We start from the raw sequence: 22,214 nt of genomic DNA, 5'->3' as shown, positions 1-22,214 counted from the left end.
AGAATACTCCTACAACATAGCTGAGGATGGTGATGATGTTTGGTTTGCAGTGAGTCGCTCTTCTAATTCATCTTTATATCGCTGGAAGATGATCTCACGTTCTCTCATTCATGACTTAAGCTTTACAGCCACGTCCACCTCAAACTCAGGACCTGAGTTTTTGTATAAAAGCTGGCTTTTAAAGTCACAAGAAGTGCTCGTATTTGTTTGCATGAAACTGTTTACACAGGAAGGAAATCATCATGAAGTTCAGGAGCTATAAACTTCTCCGAAGAGAATGAGCTCATCCACCATGTAAGAAGGACCATAAACCATACGTTAGCCTCCTTGGAGATGTAGCGCAGAGTCAGCTGGAGTATTGAAATCAACTGGGAGATGCGTCACGTCATCTCCCTAAACAAACTCGAGATCATAAAGAAAGTTGTTTCTTTCCAAATACTGTTGGTTTACAATAGCAGGATAGAATATTTGATTTTCTCTTGCAGCTGCTGATGTTAGAGGGTCCCGGGATCGCTCGCATGCGTCACCACCAAGGCTAAGTAATAAGTTCATTTAAATACTAATAATCACCATTTTCCTACACACTGTGGCGCATTGAGCCAAAACAAGCTTTCCTTTCTTCCTCCCTGCTTTTCTTTGTCTTCACCCACTTTTAGAAGTGCGGAGGAGTGAGGAAAGGCAGAAAGACAACACATGCACAACGGCGCCAGTGGATAAAAAGAAAAATTACAGATTGACACGGGGCAGAATTGTAGGTCAATATTGAAAACGGGGGAAACAGAGAGCAAAATCCGAGACGCGTGAGAAGAAGAGGAGTGAACAGGAAGAAGTGAGTCAACAATCCCAAAGCAATATCTTTATCTGTTATCTTTAGTCCTCCACAGACTTGACCCAACTTATTTCAAATACAGTGTCAGCCTTTTCCCATCTGCCCGCCTCCCACACATTCCGTTGTAATTATCCCCCATTGCCTGACTTTCTTTTTAGGCTGTCTCAGTTCATTCATTTGAAGAATTTTAATCAAGTTGTGTTCTGAGACACATATGATGACTGGGAATCGTTAGCAATTTACTTTCATAATCATGAACTTTAGAAGATAATAAAACAGGATGATGGTGGGGTTTTTGGAGGGCTGTTTTTTAAACTTTTGCATAAAGTTTAGACTCAAATAAAATCATCTATACAAAAAAATTGTGTTTTACTGTGACTTGTTAGGCTCCAATGGGGAGCATGAGGTTAGAAACTGAACTAAACATAAGACAACACTGAAAAACAATGTCTCTTGGCTACTTTGCTGAGGAGGGTGGGTCGGATGTAGAGCTCTGCAGTTGCAACCCACATAACAATCTTCTTACAAATTACAAATAAGTTTGACAAATTGAGAGAAACATTTCTAAGCAGCCCTACACATGCATTAAGTTAATTCTAAGCATATTTAAGCTGCTTTTATTTACTCACTTTTGGTCCTTCCAAGTCGTGCTGACGTCATATGGTGACTCTTTGAACAGCCAATAGCGACCGTCCTTATTGAGATGTCGATAACAATAAGGAAGCTCGTGCGTGCGTTTAACTTTAAACTGTTTTAGTTGACAGCGTTGAAACTCTTCTTTCCATCATGGCAAAGAAAACAATCATTAAAGAGAAGGACTTGGCAATTCTAGTAATGATACACAGACTGAAATTAGTGATTCTCGGGACGAACTTGAGCGACGGTATCGGCTTAAACGAGGAGGCGCGGTCCAGGAACATGGAGCCAGCTGTGTATCTATGCACGCGCGCGCGCATGTGTGTGGGTTTTAATGGGAGCTATTAGCAATTTATTTCTATTTGCGTCAAGTATTTTCTTTAAAAAAATAAAACGCTTGTTGCAGCTGTGCAATTCAATTTGAGGTTACTGAAATTTCTCTTTTCTCTTAACAAGAAGAGGAAAGTAAGATTCCAGGCATCAAAACAGGAGTCGTCTCTCCTTATAAGGGTTCTGGCCAAGTTTATGTAATATATCCATCATATAAATTTGGAGTACCTTGGAATATACTACCAAGAAAACCTATTTTCACACAACAGCAGTCATGTTAAAGGGGGTGAAGACATCGTCTGGACAGGGGACAGTGCACCATATGTGTAGGGTTCTACACATATGGTGCACTGTCCCCTGTCCCCTGCACTGACAAGCTAAAAATGTATGACGGAGATGAGGTTGTTGCTGAACTTCATCTCTCAGATGCTTTGCTAATCAGCTAAGACTCAAGACATCACCCATCTGATGTTAACGTGACTTGCAGCTTGTGTGGTTTATGCACTGAATGTGGAGAAAAAGTGGAGCTTGCATGGGAAAATGTTGAAGTCTGGCCAGAGGAACCTCTCCTGGGCCCAAAGTAGCAGCTGGAGGGGAAGTACTGAACACCAATCAGCACATTTATCTCCTGCTGCGGTCCAGACCCTCTGGCTGGACTGGGTTTATTTTTTATGAACAGCAATTGCCAGCCACAATAAAATGGTTACTATGACCCAGACTGGTGTCCTCAGCCGGAGGAGGGCATCGACCAGAAGTATCTCCAGAAGGACCCCCTGACTGGACCTCCCAGATCAGAGAAAGTTCCTCAAAAGAAGTAAAGACTGGTTGCAAATTAAAACAGCATATTGAAAATAATGTGAAATTTAAACAGCACTGACCTGTCGATATAATAATAATAATAATTTTCATGCTTTGAACTGAACATTTGCTGGTTTATTTCAGGGCACCAATGACCTTGTGTGCTGCAGACACCCTGGTCCCAGATTCCAGCGTGAGAGCAGAGAGATTTGGCCTGAGAATGTGTTTATAGATAAAGGGATTAAACATTTTCATATGTTATATACTCCGTACACTCCCGCTCTGTGTCTGAGGCCCATGTTTGTGTCTGTCTGCTGTTAATGATGAAGGGGCTTTCCTCTGGTTGGTTCTGCTCCAACATAAATATTTAAACCATCTTTCCATTAAATGCTGATTCCTCTAATCAGATCACTCCTTTTAACCAAGTTTAGAAAAAGATTGCCTTTGTAATTGATTTAATCGTTTAATATCGAGGTGATAGAGCTTTTGGGAGGTCTTCCCGTGCATTTAATCACACAAACACGGGAAACAAAATAAATTTTGAGGTAAATGAATTAAGATCTAAAAGGATTTTAGTTAGGGCTGGTTTATTTAAAGTGGCCTAAAGCAGTAGGGAAATATTCCAGCATCGGTTGTTACATTAATTGTCACTGATGATTCAAGCTGACAGAACTGCCAGAGAGCTGGAAACTGATTATCAGTTCTGTTCTGTATATTTACAGGAACAAATATTATCATGTTCATGCTCTGTAATAATATTTGGTGGGTTTTAATAAATCTCTGTTACAAATGTTTAGGTTTTCATTCAACACTGACAAACGGCTAAATTAACAAGCGTTCTGCAAAATGGTAATAAGGATCCAGTTAATCAAACATGAAACTCAGCATGAGGATGCATGCGGGAAAAAGCATGAAGGTCATAATATATATACCGATTCCATCCAGATTCCATCCAGATCTGGGTAGTATTGTTTGTCTGAACATGCTTTTTTCCTGACTCCAAAACACCACATTAACACTTGATTAGGGATAATTACCGTAAGTGGAACCAAATACAGAACATTGTCTGTTTGTCTATAAATTACTATATGTATGTGTGAAAGTGCTCCATGCATAATCTAAAGAATGTGTATGTTTAAATGCATAAATTTTCTGTCATCCTCTCAGCCCACTTCAGTCGTGCTGCAAGGCTGCTTTCACTCCACCCTTCTGTTTACTTGCTTTTTTTCCCCTCTCATCAGTGGGACACAGATTTGTTAAGGGGATCTATGAACACAGTCTCTGTGCTTATTTTATTTTATTTAATTAAGAAGAAATGGATGCTGAACTGCTCAAGTCAACTGGATAAAGTTATTTTATTAGTTAAAAGGAGAACATTTCCCTGAAGATTGGAGGAGTATTGATTTTGAATGTTTGCAGGTAATTGGATTTTTTTTTAAAGATATTCAAATAATATGAGTGTTAATGTAGAGCTGTTAACTTTCTTGTATTATATCTTTTTTTGTCTTGCCGCTGTGAGTTTTATTTGGCATGCACAAAGCATGATTCTTTTGAAAGCTGCATGGATGGATGTACTTCACAAAAGAATTATTTTATAAAGTTCCATATTAACTGAAAAAATAACCATATTTCTAACAGGGAACTTTTAATTGGACAAAATATAAAACAATTAGCTGATATTATTATATGGAATTGATGAGTAGCCAATTTATCAGAATGAAATTATGCATGTGCGCCCCCTGCTGGTCGAACGGACGCAGTAAAGTCTGTCGCGTTGTCTTCTCAGGAGGATGGATCTCAATCAGTTCTTCTTTCTATTGTTCTGCACTGCATCTCTGACGTTATCTGGAGCTTTGGGTCAAGATGAGAGCAGAGACATGGACCATTGGACCAGGCAAAGCCTCCCGGTGCTGCTGGACACACATATTGAGTATTTAAAACCTAGTATGTTTGCAGGTCAGGTGGAGAATGAGGAACGAGCAGGAACAGGGATGTTCTGTGGGATAGAATGTCAAAGTAGTAGGCCACCAATAGACTGGGAAGAGCAAGAGAGGATTCTGGGATATGAGACCATGTATGAGAATGGCACTCGCACACACACGGATGTCACTTTGTCGATATTTAACAGGACATTTGCAGGACAACCGGGTCACTCACCAACTCATGCCCGGAAGAAACGACAGGTTTATGGAGAAGATGGACGCTTTGTGATCACTGACTCACATTACATCACCAACTACCCTTTTTCCTCTGCTGTCCGCGTCTCCAGAAGCTGCTCTGGAATCCTGATAACCCCAAAACATGTTCTAACTGCGGCACATTGCATCCACAATGGGAAGGACTACCTTCCACATGCCCGAAGGGTCAGAGTGGGGGTGTTGCAACTCAAGCGTAAGAAAGGCAGAGATGGCCAAAGGAGAGAAAGAGGGAACAATAGTGAGAAAAGTGAGGAGCAGGTAGCAGCAGCAAATGTGGAGCAGAATACTATTAGTGGAAATGTAAAGGTAGGGAGGGAAGGGGTCAAAATCAAGAGGCGCAGAGGTCAAACAGAGATGGGCAATGCAAATGGTCACGGAGGGAAACTAAATAGGCTCAATCGGTCACGCCGTAGCGCTGAATCCAAGAGACAGCCTGTCTTCCGATGGGTTCGGGTAAAACATATCCGAATCCCCCAAGGATGGACCCAAACCGAGAGCTCCACCAACTCCCTGTCAGCCGACTATGATTACGCCGTTCTGGAGCTGAGGCACCCTGTCACACAAAAGCACATGGAGCTTGGGGTCGCACCTTCTGATGCCCCCATGACGAGGATCCACTTCTCTGGTTACGACGTAGACAGAAGCCTGCACAGTGGAGGAGGACAAGAGAAGGTGGTGTATCGGTTTTGCTCGGTGGTCAAGGAATCTGATGATTTGCTGTACCAGCACTGCGACGCACAGACAGGCGCCACTGGCGCCGGCATCTACGTTCACCTGAGGCAGGAAGCAGGGGAACCAGACAGGAAGGGGAAGTGGCAGCGGAGGGTGATAGGTGTGTTTTCAGGGCATCATTGGGTGGAGACTGAGGGAGGGGAGCAGAGAGACTATAACGTCGCTGTGAGGATTACACCGCCCAAATATGCCCAGATCTGTCACTGGATCCATGCTGATCCAAGTCTCTGCAAAGAGATCTGACAGCTAATGCGATGGATCTGTGATTATTAAGCTTTTTACATAATAATTATTATAGTTTGGCCTGTCAAATTAATCATAACACATTAACAATATTCTGTAGATGCCTGAATAGTTTTGATTTATTATTGATTTAATACATTATATTTATAATTATGGCTTTTGTTGGTCTCCAGGAGACCAAGGGGGAAAATATATATATAACATTTATCTAATCCAATATGACCAACTCAAAATTACAATAGAACAATAAGACTTAGCACCTTAGCTGCATCACTTGGTCCTATACTTTTCCATCTAAACAAATGTATTTTAATGCAAAGAAAACAAAACATTAAACATTCAAATAAATAGCTGACAAGCCGCACGGGTTTATTTGTGTATTTCTCTTTTATTGCATCTCATTTGAACTCACATGCAGGTGGGGGTGAGGGAGGTGAGAAGATGCCATCCTTAAAAAAAAAGTCACTGCCTTCACATGGATACTCAGCAAACATTAATCATCCCCACTGTTGCTGTATTTAATGGGTTGTATTCACCTTTATTTTTATTCCAACACTTTTGTTAATGCCACAATGGATAAAGATACAGTCATGTTTGGAATTAAACAACACACAGAACATCCAGCATATACTTGAGTGCTTTACAGTGAGAGTCCTTGCGACTTCCAGTGGGAATACAGGAACCAGTGACCCAGAGAAGAGAAGACTGAGGCCACATTCCAACAACAAGTGCTTCCTGCCTCTTGGAATCCACCAGCCACCCTGACATTAAAGTCATCTCATGTGGATACAAAGTCAAGGAGAGGAGCTCTGAGGGATCTTGAATGCATACCAGACTGAAGTGTTACATGCTACCAGGCAGTTAGTACTCCACATCAGCAGAGGGCGCAACAGCAAACACTGGAAAATACTTTTTACTTTGATCCTCTGCCTCTGGTTCCAGGTTGAATGTTATGTACAAAAGAAGGCAGGTAACCAACATTTTTCTGATGTGCTATAACTAAAATATATGATATATTTAGTCTCAAAATAAATAAAATATTTATAATCTGTAGTTTCAATCGTCAAATTGAACACAGTTAACAAATTTTTGCATGTTTCTTACAATCAAAATGTAACTTAAACTGAAAATGAACAATGATGGAGAGTCCGGATTTGCAGTGTTTAGAATTCTTACAGAAGGATGGACAGTCAAACAGATTTGGGGGGCACAATGAAGTCTTTAGTGACAGCAGGCGTCGAGGAACAGGGGGTGTAGGCTGGTCAGTGAAAATACACACACCGAACACAACGTTTAACAACACAGTCCTAGTTTGGGATATGCGCAAAAAAACAACATATATCCACCATCAACAATCTGCTGATTTGCAGAAATCCAGAATGATATTTCTTTCTTTTTTTGTTCATTTTCCCCATAGTATATTAAGTAAAGGTTAACACTGAATTATACACACGCCCACACAAACAGAATTCCGCTTTTTTTTCTATAACTAGGGTTCACATTCACATTTGTGCTACAACATTAGATAAAGTCGGCATGACGGGGGGATTTTTTTCAGGTTGGTAGAAGGTCTGAGGGCAAAGATCCAAGATGTAATGGCTGACTGGCTTGAAGGGGCAATGGGATAAAGGAGGGGGAGGCAGTAAGGAAGAGCAGACATCCACATCCACAGAGCTCCAGAAACAGTAACAAACCTGAAAAGGAGAGAAAGATGTCCATTTCAACCTTATTTCATTAACTTTTTGGGTGATTGATTGTTGTATCTTATACAAATCATTATTTTTTAAAGGCCTCTGAGCCCATCAGTTCACTTAATGACATCTTGATGTGGTGCCTCACCTTAAACAAATAGTTTTTTGCTTCACCTCTAACTTCTGAAATCATGTCGACTGGCAAAGGCAGATTTTACACCAGCAATAGATTTGAATCTGTTTACATTTTCAATCGTTTATTCAATGTATTTTGCTCTTTTTTTAAATTCCAACTCCCACATGTGCACTCGTACATCAGCAGATAGCAACCAGAAGCATGTGGAGCTGACAGAGCGGTTCAACAGTACCTTCAGGGTTTTGAAGGTCAGTCGATCTACATGAAGTCTTTAATGTTGAGGTCATCCAGAGCGTTCCTTGGTGGCGGAGGCTTTCTTGGGCTCTGGGCCACGCCTGGGGACATCTGCGGACACATTTTGGCTAGTGTTATTCATTTTTGATGACAATGATGGCACACATGCAAAACAATACATTACCGGGGCTCCTGGGGTTGCACCCGTCGCGGGAAAGCCTGGCCTTGCCATGGGCATCATGGGAGCTCCTGGTGCCCCAGGCTTTAGATGAAAAAGATAAAGTTAGAGACATTATCACCCATCTGACGGCATTGAGGGTCACCTAAAGGCCTTTTTGTCCATCAGAGCTTAATAATGTCCAGACTGCTTTAGGGACATCATTAGACTGGACTGGTGGTCTTACCAGGCTGAAGCTGGGGTGAGTCCCCATAAAAGGAGGGACACCCATGTGTATGGTCTAAAGGTGTGGAGGGGAGGGAGAGGAGGAGGTGGGATGTTACAACATATACCACAGATGCGGACACACAGACTGCACACTTACTATTGGATTAAATGTGCATGAAATGGTTCCAGCACCAGAGGTGAAAGGCATGACACAGACAGACAAAGCAGCAGCACACACGGGAACACAAAAAGCACACACACAACTGAAGCCCTACAGGTTGATGGTCATTTTTGCATGTGATTTTTCAACAAGACAGCTGTCTCTGCAATGTCCAAATGAAGCAAAAGCCTGCCTGCACTCATGTTAGATTGATTAAAAAAAACCAACATGAACCCAAGAGAAATTAAGAGATGTTTCCAAGCATTTCAAATTGTCGGCAGCCACTTCATCACTCTCCAGGAGATGTACACATTCATTAAATTAAAATAAATGAGTAAAACAGAACAAAGGCTTGTGCGTTTAATCCCCTCTTGACTTGACATTTCCTCCCAGCACACACTGCACCTTTGGAGCGTGTAAATGGTGTCATTTAATTAAAATCCAGCAGCAGTGTATTTGCTGAAAATCTTATTTCCTCACAGATTCCATCACCCAGAGCCTGGAGAGTCAAATGAAGGCCAGTGCTTGTGGTTGCTCCTATTTCTGTCTTTTTGCTACCATGCGGCTTCACTCCATGCTAAAGACACAGACAACATTTACCATGGGTGCACCCCAACAGGGGGGAGCTACCTGAGGGGCTGGTGTGGTTCCCATTGTGAGATCTAGAACAAAGAGAGAAAAACAATCATTAAAAAAAGACTAGAATGGTTCCCACTGATACATGTATATGACATCTAATGTTTAGGTTTATCTACATGACTACTTACTACTCGCCATGTTAGCCATGGAAGTGTCAACATCACCGGCCTGAGGGGTCACAGTGGGCTTCATTACATCTCCTAGTCCATCAAATACTACATAGGGAAGGGAAGGAGGAAGGCAGAGGGGCAGGAAAGAAGCAGGCAGGGAGCTATTATCATCCTTCAGTGCAAGTAATGGTCACACTCTCAGTACAAGTCCATTTTACCGGCTTACCATTCTCCATGGCAACAGAATAGGGATGAGCTTGAGAATGAGTTCATTATATAGTTACCGCTGTATTATGCCCTTCCTATATTAACAGCATGAGCGCAAATGTGTATGATAAGCTGTAATATTCTCGGTGTGTCTGACTGATGAACACCAAAGCACTGCAGCTAAGATGCTAAATGCTAAAGGAGTGTGCACATGTTGTTAACCCTCCTCAACCCTCCGTTAGTGGTGAAGGAGAGAGGGAGACAGAGAGCAGCTGCAGCTTTCCTTGCACCACTGCAATGCAGAAGTGCACTGTGGGAAATTAGAATGGAAAAGAGCGAGTGGACTCACCCAATCAAATTGCAGGAAGCAAGCAATAAGCCACGGCAAGAGCAGCATGGAAAGAGAATGAGTGCATAGAGGAGAAAAAGACAGGAAAAAAGGCCAAAAAGAGCAGATGCCAGAGAAAGAAGAAAATGCAATGAGGCTTCAGAGGAGCAGTGACATTATTAGATGCTATTGTATGAAATAGAAAGAAAGAAGCATCAAAGCTGGACTTTTGCAGACTATCGATTCCTTGAATATTAATGGCATTGGACATTTACCGACGAATATAAATCAGCCGACGAGGAGATGATGTTAAGAAGCCATTAGCTCTATTCTGGATCCATGAGACATCAACAGTGATGATAAACAAAAATAAGAGGGTTTTACCTGACATGAGCTCAGCTCCAGGGGCGGCAGGTGCAGGGGCAGCAGCTGCTGCTGTGGCATCTCCTCCTGTGGACTCTGGCAGGTCAAAGAAGGTTCAACCGTTCCCATCGCAGCGTAAGGGCAAAGAAGGGGTAACAGTCAACCTTCGGCTTCATGCTGGTGGTGCCAAGCAAAATCATCAATCAGAGTGGAAGGGTGAAAACATTCATGTTCATTTACTGTACATGTAAACCTTAACTGGGTAATGCATTTTTATCAGCAAAAATCCAATCAAGTATACACATATGCCATTCGACATATGTTACCCCGCCTTTTCCTACTGGAAACCAATCAAGAAGCTTCATTCTGCTATGATTTTTAAAACCAGCCATTAAAAATCAGTGAAAAAACTAAGCCAAACAGGAACAACTACAGCAATAATGTAAGGACTCAGCAGAAAAAGATGCTAAAGAAGCTGAGAGAGAAGTCATACATGAAGAGGGGCAACAGGCGGCACAAGTTACCCACCACCAAACAGGTTCATAACAGCTCCCGTGTCAGTTTTGGTGAGGGGTGTGGATGAGAGGAAGGGGGTGGGGGAGCTGAAGACATCTGCTGAGAAGGCCAAAGTGAAGAACACATAAAGCACCAACTGTGAATCATCATAGTGCACATTTGTCAGCTGCTAATGCTGCCAATGCAGTTCATGCTGGAAGGGGAGTGGGAGGCACGATTTAGCAAAGGCATCAGAGAGCTCAGGAACAGACACAGCAAGCCGAGACACAGGGCCACCCACAAGGTCTGGCTCTCTGGAGGAGACCAGCAGATGAGACCCTCCCCCATCTTTAAAGACAAACTGTCTGTACATCTACTCACTCTAACTCTTAAAGTAAGCTTTCAAATCCCTTTTAACAAAAATGTAGTCTAACCTAACTTAGCCCCTCATTTCCCCCCTTATAATTCTTTAAAAGCTCTTCCCAGCTATTTTCTTCTATTAATAAAGCATCTTTCAGCTTCAGCAAGAACAGGCACACCACTGTTTCAACACTAAGTAAATAAAGATGAATGGTGAGACATACATATATATAGGGATTTTATGGCTGAGCCTCTCTTATGGGCGGCACTGACAAGATACAAAACCCAAAGCACACAAGAGATGGAGGACGAGGCTACCTGCTGTAAACAGTTCATCACACGTTGTTGGGCCTTGTTTTGCAAAGCTGGCGTTTGGCATGGGGTCAAAGAGGCCTACGAACACATGCACCCCCCGTAGACAGCACTATAAGCTCAAACATGAAAAAAATATGCAAGGATGCTCACAAGTGCGAGCCAATTTCAGCTCAAAAGATGGTGAATTTGTGCAAACAGTCCTCTTTAAACAAGTGCAGAATCATAAAGCGCACGGAACATAAGAGTGTCTATCCACACGCAGTATTTTATCATTTACCACTGAAAAGGTCAGTCACTGGATTGGTGGTGCTGGGGACAGTGATGGCCGAAGTGGAGTTGATGGTGCAGGAAGTAGAGATGAAGAGTGGTGATGGGGAGGAGCAGGGGGGAGGACTAAAGCAGAGATCCAGCGAACTACGGGGATTACTACTCTCCACTCCCGTCAAGTCCAAAAGGTCTAGACCAGAAGAGGCTGTCGCACTGGTGCTGCTTTCTGAAGGAGCAAAAGGGTCTTACGGGGGAAGGAAATGGGGAGGGGGAGGCATGGAGAGTGATGGGAGAGACATGACATTACTACACAACAGATGATGTGAAGATGAATTAACAAAAGAGGCAAGAATGACGGGCAGAAAAAGAAGGGAATGTGCAGCGATTCCAGCACCTCCGTGATGGAAAGCTAAAATTTGGCATCGTGGTAAATGAAGAGACCCTTGCAGAAGCCAAAATAATTCAGAACAAGAAACCCAGGCAGCTTCTCCATGACACGTTTCACTAACAGATAAGCAGGAGCATTGTCTTTCATCACCATAGCAACAACAATAGCACCATCCTAATGCCAGCATAAGTGCCGAACTGTCCGCCTACTGCCTGTGCACATGCATGACGCTCTGATTAAAGCCTGAAACCAGAAGCTTTGCACACATTTTTAAACGCAGATTCACTTTTCCTGAATGCAACTCGCTTTTAGTTCCAACAGTTGAAGAGCAGCCGCCTGCGTCGCAGGACACAACACTCGCACACATAACAGTCACCCACCGGCACCAGCGTTGGCGGCCAGGGCCGACGTGGCGGCGGCGGCGGCGCCGCCCTCAGCTGCAGGTGCAGAGGCTTCGGGAGCGGGTGTCGCAAAGGCATCTGAGGTATGCACGCACCCCAGCGGCAGAGGTAGAGGAAGAGAAAAAGATGAAAAGTAAAAAAGTCAGGAAATAAGACAGAATAGCAGGGTCGATAAAAGACAAGTAAAAAAAAATCCCCTGGAAAAGCAAATGCAGCTTTTAGACGTATACAGCACTAATATTAATCATTGTGAATGACTGACAGGTGAAAGGACAGATGGGAAAGCAGATAGGAGGCACTACGCCAAAGAGAGGTCGACAAGCGCGGCAGAAGGAGCCTCACAAGTGCTACAGCTGCTGCCACCTGCAGCTGCATTCATCTGACAGGGTTTGATAGATCTGCTTTTCAGTCCGCTCAGAGAAAAGCTCGGCTGCCTATCAAACGACACACGTGGAGAATGACAGCAGCGGTTTACGTGCAAGCCACAGGTGAGTGTGAGGTAATACCTGACTGCAAAATGCAAAAGCAAAAGTCAGTGCCTCTGTGTTACAATAAATAATCCCTGGAATAAATTGCTATTGATATGAAATTATCATTGTCATTGTGAAGAAAACCTACATTAAATTTAATAGTTTAGCCATTTGAGTTAGCATGTTAGCTATCTTGTGAATGGCAGCAGCTATGTAAAAATGTGTCTTCCTCTTTAAACTGTGCGGTAATAACAGAAATATCATCATTTAAACTTGCCTAATCCACGATTAATTCTAGTAATTTGTGTAATTTACATAGATGGTATTTTTTTTTAGCAATTTATTCAGGTGATTCTTTATTACATCTCACTATTTTTTTAATTGATTTAAGAACACATTTCTGGGCATTGATAGCTTGATAAAATGACGACTGTGCATGAATGCATCATTCACTTGCTTCATTGCTTTTTAATGATGCTACTTTGTTGCCAGTAAAGAAAAAAAAAGATCAATGCCATAAATCTGCTTTTTTTTCCTCTCTCTCAGTTTTTAAGCATGCAGTCAGTATTGTGTTATCGGTGTGTGATGGTTTTAGGGTTGAGCTTCCCAGAGGGTTCTTTCGAAAAGAATTTTCTGGAAGCCCACTGACCTCCCAACAGATCCATATTGGTGGCGCCAGGGGAGGTAGCAGGTGCAGCGCTAGTGGGAGGAGCTAGAGAGACTCCAGGTTCTGCTGCTGCAGGAGTAGGCGTGGCTGCTGCAGGGGAGGGGGCGGGCTCTGCGGCGAGGGTTGGTTCGGATAGCAAGGAGTCGCCCATTTCTGGGTGCCAAAATAAATCACCCCAAAAGTGCAACCAAAAAACACCCAGTTGCCATTGCAAGGAGGAACAAATCAAGCCAAAAACAAAAGTCCAGATTCAAAGGAAGCCAAATGAACATATTCGGGGTTTAATCGAACAAAGCAAAATCCAAATTTCAATAAAATGAATGTGGCAAAGGTATTAAATATCATCCAGTCATACCATTAAAATAAAATATAAATTAAGGGAAACAAAAACCACCAAAGTAAGCCCCGGTTGTAAACCAAAACAGATAATGGAGTATGTTGGGGGGAAGGGAGAGAGAAGGTGGAGAGAAACAAAAAGACTGAGAACAGTTTGGGGAGACAACCATGAAGGTAACGTGACATTTGCTGCACATCCCTGTTTGCATACTTTGGACTAAAACACAGACATTTCCAGGTCACCTCAATTCCAGATTTGCTCATAAAAGTTTGTGACATCCTGGAATATCTTGGGAGGTGAAGGGAGCATAAACTAAACTAGACTGCAGGCTGGATGTGACATGAAAGGGTGGAGCTGCACTCACCTGATCCAAGAAGATCTGCGCAGGCAAAAACCAAGGGGAAAGGGAGGAGCCGTGTTAATTTAAGCTATGACAATGTCCAACACCCGAAACGCTCTTTCACATGATGTGAGTTTTGGATCTGAAGGAAATAAAGTGCTTACCTCCCCAAGATGTAGGTGCGGCTGATGGTGCTGAAGGACCTGAAGAGGATAATGGATCCAGGTCCAACAATGAGCTGGAGAGAATGAGGAAGTGACATTTTTTTTCAATGTGAACATCCCTCACCATTTGGGATAAAAAGACAAATGAGTAATAACACAGAAACAGAAATAAAGCAGAGGATCTGCAGATACGTACTCTTCAGCCGGTTCAGAAGCAGCCGGTCCGGCGGCGGCCCCGTCCCCAGTGGCACCAGCAGCAGGAGGAGGCTGCAAGGTGGGAACGGCGTTGGAAGATTTGGCTGGGGTGGATGTTGGAGATACGTTGTTTGTGGGCGAGCCCTGGAAAGAAGAGTAAATCAAAAACAGATACATACATTTTAACTCCGCATCACATTTGAAAAGTCAATAATCTAAATATCCACTGGAATGTTTGTCTCACCTTTGTAGGAGACCTGAAACGGTTAATGAGCAGGAGGAACTGTTAGTACTATTGAAATAGACAAATCTTCTCAACACAGATATGCAAGACAGATTGAATCACATGTGATCATATGAGGAGCTCAATTCCAATCTAATTGTAGCAACTCCAAACGTAATTTTTCATTTTCTTCTCATTTACATCTGGAATATAAACTCATCATATTCTGATGCACATTGCATGAGATAATGCACAGGAGGTGAGCGGCTGCTGGTAAAGCAGGTGTTGCTCTCATCTTTGACAGATGTAATGTAATCACAGCACATTTCCACACGGAACTGTGTCTCTATCCACATGGAGATTACCTACAAGCTGTAATTCATGTGAATAATGTGTAAGTTTACTCAACTGTCAGGTAAACTTACACAGGCTTCTAAGGAGTTATTAAACTGCGAACAAAGCGTTCAGTATATGCTCACCCTTCACTGGGGATTCCACATGAACACAAAGGGAATAAAAGAGAGGAACATTTGAAGGAAAATGCAGACACACAGTACTTATTTAGACCCTTTTCAGCTACATCGGCTCAACATTTAGTTCTTGTTAGTCTTATATCAGCAAGCATCTAAAAAAAAGGTAAAAGATGACATATTTACTCACCCCTTCTTCCCGCCTTTTGCATCCTCCAGACCATTCATGTGTGTTTCCAGGCTCTCCAGAATACTGCTAGGAGCCTGGCGAAATAATAACAATTCCTCCATGAACATACCAAAACATTATATCAATGTTATGTATTTTACATCCTCTGTGTTAGAAGCTGGTGTTAGGAAGTCTCACAGGAAAGGCCTCACTCATAAAAATAGACAAACAAGTGAATGGAAAGTTGGGTTAAAGCAACACGCTGACACCGCATCCTGAAAACAGGCACAGAAACCCCGCGTTACTATGGTTACCAGGCTTTCGACAGGTTGGAAAGGTGAGTCCTGATCGTCTGAATCTGCCAGATCCACCACCACCCCGGGGTGGAGACACTGGGTGGGGAGATGATGGCGGGTGAGTCACGGGTGTGTTTGTGTGTGTGTCAGGGAGGAAATTGCGGGTGTTCGTGTTCACTGTGACCTCCCATGGAGGAGATTAACACAGAAATGAGTGCTGCAACTCGTGCTGACTCACGTAGTTGATGTCGGGGATGTCGTTTTTGTCGACTCCAACAGTCTGTGATAGGAGAAAAAGAGGTTAGTAGACATGAAATCCCGTTTCCTGTTGCTGGAGGCGACAGGAGAGTTGTCTTACCTCTGCAAGCTTCATGAATTCCCCAATTTTTGTCACCCTAGTCAAGAACCTCTTGTAGATCTCCAAGGCCTCCTTGCAGTCACTCTTCTTCATCTTGAAGTATTTCTCTGCAGCAAAAAGTTGCACGTTCAGCGGCATCATGATGTCGATGTCTAAGAGCTGAAGGTGAACAACTACTGACCTAATAGGTTGATGATGCCGTCGTTGTAGGAGGCAAAGAGTTTGACCAGGTCCTTGAAGAGCAGCAAAAATGCAGCGTTGATGATGCCGTTGTTCAGCTCCTTGGGATGAACCTGAGAACAGGAAGAGAACAGCACAACTCCATGTGGTGCGTCGCCGGAACCTTCTGTCAGACAGCTTCTGTTCTCTGACCTACATCAAACTCTAGGAGTGTGTCGATCTGAGTTTGCAGGACAGGCATGCCCTTCAGCAGCTTCTCGGTGGTCATGGTCCTCATCACACCTTCGGCGCTGAAAGAACGCGACATGGTCTCGCGTGACATGGCGGCAGAATGGCATCAATAACATAAAATGCTAACAAGCATGCAAACATACCCCTTCTTGACTCTGGTGAAATCAAAAGCCATCTGACGGTAAGCGAAGGCTTTCTCGTTCAGGTATCGTCCATACCGTCTGATAAATGTGGACATGTCGTAACCTGAGCAGACACAACCAGGGTTCATTACTTTAACTAAAAAATGTTGGTATTTTTAATCACAATCTCAGATATAGAGCTTGTTGCCTCTTGATACAGTCCAATCCTTTTAGTTGAAATCATGCAGATTTTGCATGTATGAAATCCTTTGCTGGGTTACAGGTTACGCTTTCTGTCTTACTGAAACTTATCAGCACAGAATTGGCACAAGAACTTAACAATGGGTTCAGATTGCCAGCTTTTCTACATAAACGAGTGTGTGCATGAATGAGTGTGTGTCTGCAATTACATGTGTCATTCCATGTCATTCCACTCCCTCCTATTAGCCAGATGGCTCGCTCTGAGCCATCTCATTGTGTTTCCCATTTCCACTGCCAGAAACTGTATGTTTGTTCTTACCATGAGAGCCCGTTTTGTCGATAAAATTGCTGAGGTTGAACAGGGAGGTCCTGGACGCCAAGTACTGAATGAACCTCTGGGAGAGAGACGGTGGGATGGCAGATGAGCAACATTTTATTAGCACTGGCAGCAACAATAAACTCTTCAACACTTGTAATTGAAGACTTTACATTCTGCTTTGTTCACGCAGCAGATTTAAATCTTTCACTGAATGCAACAAAGGGCCTGTGGTCACCGTTGGTAATTATTGTCTGTGATAACAGACAACTGCTGCAGCACCTTTTACACGAAATAAGTGCTGCAGAGAGCAAGCAAACAGGCCTATGTTACTGAATAAATCTGAATTAGAGCTCAATTTGAGCGGACTGCACTACGTCTGACTCCTCCGCCTCATCCTCCGTCACTAACCTCGTTGCCATGGACACACATGTGATGAGTGGTGACGAGAGCCTTGAAAACGACCACCCAGCTTGCATTGGTGGCCCGCTCAAACAGCGTGTCAGCCATCTGAGGGATGTTCACGTTGGTGGTGTTGGTGGCTGACACCAGGTCTGCAACACAGCCGCAGAGAGATCGTCAATCACGGACGTCCACTTTCTGTCACGGCGCCAAAGGTTGAATTTAGAAGAGAGCGGGTAAAGATACGAAGCGAACTGCTCTGATTAAACTTTGATTGTGAGTAAGCCGAGCTGGCCTGTGCAGAGAGGCTCTTGGTCCCCACGAGAACTTTTAACTGGGAAACAAACTTTGTCAGCTCTTTTTCCCAGACGCTCATTATGCAGACGGTTACATCAGCACCTCGGTGCTGCGCCAGATGCACAGAGATGCACTGTGACAATTTGTGTATTTATGTCTTGAAGTGTAGATCTTTGAAATTCTGCAATTGTGGCACAACAGGCGTGCATAATGATGCCCCCATTATGCTAAAATTACAGTGCAGGGTTACAGAAGTCAAAATAAACGACATTATCTGCCTCAGAATTTGTGCAATTGCTTCTGGGATGAATAAAGTATACTTAATATTATTTAACCAGAATTTAAGCTAGGAAGAGACATTTCCCTGAGTCCATCCTGCTGACATTGACAGCTGAGGAGGAAGGGCAGGGCCGAGGTTACAGCCCCGCAGAGCAGAGAGCAACGCAGCCGACATCTCCGGTAAGGGACAGAGAGAAACGGCTGCCTTGAGATGTGAAGCCCCTGAATGACGACAGCAAAGGTGGCGTTCAACGTAATACCACAGCAGAGAGGCCGACGTGTTCGAAATGAAGGCAGTTAGAGCAGTGCTGAGGTGGCAGAGAGGGCTTGATGCTGATTGTGGGTTATGGTGGTAAACAGATTATTACTAATCTCTGGCTGTGGTCTTTCTGTGTTAGCTGCCTCATTGCTGCCCATCCCCCACAAACCACACACAACCGGCAATAACACCACTTGTTTCACACCACCACTGGCACCTTTCTGTAAGCAGCTTTTTGTTAGAGATGTCATTCTTGTGAGTCACTGTTGTGATTTGGGGTTTTAGGACCAATTGGCTTCCAGCTCTGGCAAAAAATGGATCAGAGGAAACTGGTTTCCTGTGTCATTGTAGCTGAAGCGTAAAATGGTCTCAAAGTCGATGTGCTACTTTGGATCTCCTCCTAATTATTGATGCCTGAGTCTATCTGAACAGCGTAGACAGATGGTAACGTCCCCACTGAAATTTCTCAAGATGTCTGGCAATGATGAAGAAACAAATTTTTTACAAATCAGAAGCCAATCCTTGGATTTTTACCCTTTACAAATCATTTTTTTTAACTAATTTCCTTATTTTCCTCATTAAGTCTCATTAATTACAAGAGAGATGGAGAAAGAAGACAATAAGGACCTTTTTTAGCTGCCACAGCATCAAACTTAAAGAGATCTAGTCCTCCATACATGTGACATGGTTAGCATATTACAGCGAATAGAACACCATGGTAGAACATCAGCAAACTGAACCTATATCAGCTTACTGTCAACGACATCATATTGAATCTATGATTTCTGCTGTTGTTGACATTGCTTGGTGCAGAACACACGCTGGCATACAGGTGTGTGTCTCTAATGAGGATTGGCCGAGCTAAATAAAGACTCTTACAATAATCCAAGGCACAGTTCCAATAATGGACACCAAGGCCTCGTCTCTTGTCCGTCTCTGGGCTAATCATTCTGCTTTTATAGTGGTATAAAAGATGCTGATCTGATCCAACTCTACTTTTTAATTCAAAACATTAGAATAAATGACTGTAGTTTTTGAGATGTTCTCTCGGAAATCTTGTAACAGTGACCTTGTTAGTGGTGTTCTTAAAAAACAACTGGTAATTACAGGTAGTTTCTTGCTAGCTTGACCTCTGCGTCACAGCTTACAGCCATGAGCGTGCGAGCAGAACAGATGTACAAGGGGTGGTTATTCTGCTGCAGGTATTGTAGACCATGACCCTTGAATATTAAAATCAGACAGATGTTTTCAAGACTGATCATATTAACAGGACATATTGGGATGTTTGTGTTTTACTCATAAAGAAAATATAGTGTTCGGTGATGTGGATGCTAATTAACTGCCCATTATTAAATCACTTATACATTATTTTGCCATTGCTAACTGCCCATGTCCTCATCGTGCTTCCCCTCGGTGCCTATAGTGAGTTTTCAAGCTCCCTCAATGATGTGAGAGGAGCACACTGGCCTACATACAGGATGCCCCAGAAAGCAACAATGTTCTGGTATAAACACCCTGTGGAAGAGCATGTAAGTCACCGTTATAGGACTCCATATGAACCAATTCACAGGGCTTTTTATGTCTGGAGTATCTCTGCTAGTTGTAGGTGAGTTTAATCAAAAAGGCCATTAAGGCAATGTGAATTTAATCATCAATTTGCCTTCAGAAAGCAGAGAAAAGCCTTTGGAGACAGGAGCCAGTGAGGAAACCATTGACTCTGGTGTATTCTGGCATTGTCACTCACCTTTGGTTGTGTAAATAATGCAAGCTGGCCATTGGCTGATTATTAAATTATTCATCAGGGGAGCAGATTGCAAGATATAAGGTCATAGCCCAAGACGAGGCCGCCACACACGCCCACACGGCCAGACATCAAGCGTGCAGTCAAACACACCACTCATCCTTTTTATACAGCGTCAAGCATGCGTTGGTTTGACTCAGTCTGTGCGCTTGATGATGTGTTCAGGAACCACTCGTCATAAGGTTTCCATACTGTTATCTATAGATGTGTCAATAAAGCTGAAAGACGGGATGGTTTCAAACCAGCCGTGGCTTGTAGAATATGGGCTCCACTGCTTTTATGAGACAAGTTTGTTTTTAGTGTTCTTACTATGCTCCCAGATGTTTCTCTTCTTTTAATTCTTTAATGTTGCAATGAAAAGGGGGTAAGATGGAACAAAAGAAAAGGGAAATTACTTTTCACTGAGGCTGTCAGCCTGTCCTCAAATGCTGCCAATTCCCTCCTACCCTCTGTCCTATGATCATTTATATGAGAGGCTGACACCAGGGTCACCAAATCCATCCTATAGCCGCCACAGCTTCAAGGATATCAAGAAATTAGTGGTTCTGTGATGGCCGTGATGCTGTGCGTAACAGATCCGAACCAACGAAGGCCCAGCACTGTCACCCTATGTGCAAAGGAGGAAAAAAGGGCAGCACTTACACTCCAGGTGCTTCTTCTTGGGCGCCATCACTTCATGAGTGGTGGCTTTGCAGACTGCACGGGCCATATCTGATCCCGTTAGCTGGTACTGCGCAGCGGCAATGCGATCCGTGAGCGTTTGCCCCGACATTTTCTCTCCTTTAAGTCGACCAGCTCAGGAATGTATTTGACCAGGGGACGAGAGAATTACATATAAATGTATATGCACTTAGCTAGAACCCTGCGGACTGCGGGTGTTTCCGAGAGTTTCCCCTTACCGGCTGGATAGGCCTGTGACCTTCTGTGTGGGCGGAAAAAGCAAACACGGAAAGGCTGACGTTAGTGAACACGTACCTATATATCAAATTTCTGCGGAATTTCTGTCGCAAATAGACTTACGCAAGGTTGTAAGTTCCCTTTGTCTGTTCCCGTTTTAGTCCTCCGACCGTTCGGTTCAGCACCCTGGACAGCTAATGCCACTCGGTTATGTAACATTCAACGGGCAACGAGAGCTGTTTCATCGGCCTGCAGCAGTGATGTTGCAAAGAACAGACAATGTGCACGCCCTGCTTGCGATATCACTCCATTGACCGCTCAAATGGTCCGTTTGGAGGAGGCATCCGTTTTCCTTCCTTCCAAAATGAGAATGAACCGCAATGTCCCCCTTGCGGTCGTCAGATTGCGGCGCGTCTTTCCTCCGTGCCCGCTGTCCTTTTAAGATCGGCAAGAGGGGAAAAAAAAATATTGACACAGTCTGACGCACCGCTTCCCGGTGGTGTCGCCAACACCGCGCAGCGCAGGATGCTTCAGTGAGGGAAAAGGCAAAAGGGACTTTCCTCTGCTGCTCTCCCCCCTTGTCGTTTGTTTAGTTGCTTCGCCTACCTACACGTCCATCTGGAATCTCCTCCCCCTGCACCTTGGATTGGGTTGGGTGGGTGAATGTGACACGTCGCAATCAGCTCCTTCTTAAATGGGATGAGCAGCTATTCCGTGCAAAAATTCCTGCCGCTGTGCGTTAGGCGAGGGTTACTATATGAGCGTGACGGTGGTTTATGTGCTGCTACAAATTGGCTTGTCCAACAGGTTTGCACGCGCAGTACAGGCATGGGCGGCCGACAATGGAGGTGTTCTGCAGAAGCGCCGTTTTCTGCAGGATGGATCATGATGTTTGGATAATTCTACTCGATCTAAAAAAAATAAAAAAATAAAACACAAGGTAAAAAGATATGTTTTTAAATCAAGTACAAATGTTCAAACATAATTAAGATGCGTTTAAGAGACATGCAGCAAATATTACATTTATATTACATAAATAATATACAAATGTTATTTATGTGGATACATATACAAACATATATATGTGGATTTTAAAAAAACGAGATTGAAATTTAGACTGAGAATTATAGTGTTGATTTTTTTATATATTTTTTTTATAATTTATATGTATGTTATATGTGTGTGCGCGTGCGTGTGTGTGACCAGTAGGGGGCGCTGTTTAAGACCTATAACTACAAGGAGTAGTAGTATTTTAATTGGATCGTTGATGTATCACGTGATGTAATGGACTAATT

The 22,214-nt window shown here is 43.3% G+C and overlaps 2 protein-coding genes across 25 annotated transcripts; one reads left to right on the top strand and one right to left on the bottom strand.

Moving 5' to 3' along the window:
- The first annotated feature begins 3,778 nt into the window (after positions 1–3,778).
- Positions 3,779–6,130, top strand: LOC130515645 (inactive serine protease 35-like). Its single transcript, XM_057016002.1, has 2 exons — positions 3,779–4,012; positions 4,380–6,130. The coding sequence occupies exon 2, from the start codon at positions 4,384–4,386 to the stop codon at positions 5,764–5,766; it is 1,383 nt and encodes a 460-aa protein (XP_056871982.1). The 5' UTR covers positions 3,779–4,012; positions 4,380–4,383; the 3' UTR covers positions 5,767–6,130.
- A 4-nt stretch (positions 6,131–6,134) lies between these two features.
- LOC130515641 (clathrin coat assembly protein AP180-like) lies at positions 6,135–21,753 on the bottom strand. 24 transcript variants are annotated; one of them, XM_057015971.1, is made up of 26 exons: positions 21,043–21,753; positions 20,922–20,944; positions 20,665–20,817; positions 17,396–17,538; positions 16,988–17,063; positions 16,489–16,591; positions 16,311–16,404; positions 16,116–16,227; positions 15,935–16,041; positions 15,815–15,856; positions 15,302–15,375; positions 14,663–14,675; positions 14,420–14,562; positions 14,224–14,297; positions 14,084–14,098; positions 13,365–13,535; positions 12,225–12,323; positions 11,467–11,700; positions 11,193–11,267; positions 10,548–10,634; positions 10,041–10,115; positions 9,140–9,226; positions 8,973–9,034; positions 8,012–8,089; positions 7,826–7,938; positions 6,135–7,460 (listed from the first exon to the last, which is right to left on the bottom strand). In XM_057015971.1, exons 3-25 carry the CDS (start codon positions 20,792–20,794, stop codon positions 7,852–7,854), a joined length of 2,181 nt encoding a protein of 726 aa, XP_056871951.1. In that variant the 5' UTR covers positions 20,795–20,817; positions 20,922–20,944; positions 21,043–21,753; the 3' UTR covers positions 6,135–7,460; positions 7,826–7,851. The 24 variants fall into 24 exon arrangements, with proteins under 24 accessions (XP_056871951.1, XP_056871953.1, XP_056871952.1 ...); XM_057015973.1 differs by having other exon boundaries at positions 9,140–9,211; positions 20,665–20,944; positions 21,043–21,751; XM_057015972.1 differs by having other exon boundaries at positions 10,548–10,631; positions 20,665–20,944; positions 21,043–21,751.
- Between the last annotated feature and the right edge of the window lie 461 nt (positions 21,754–22,214).

This window comes from Takifugu flavidus, chromosome 19 (genome assembly GCF_003711565.1).
Source record: "Takifugu flavidus isolate HTHZ2018 chromosome 19, ASM371156v2, whole genome shotgun sequence".
NCBI classification, from domain to species: domain Eukaryota; kingdom Metazoa; phylum Chordata; class Actinopteri; order Tetraodontiformes; family Tetraodontidae; genus Takifugu; species Takifugu flavidus.
This window is presented reverse-complemented; position numbering and strand designations above follow the sequence as displayed.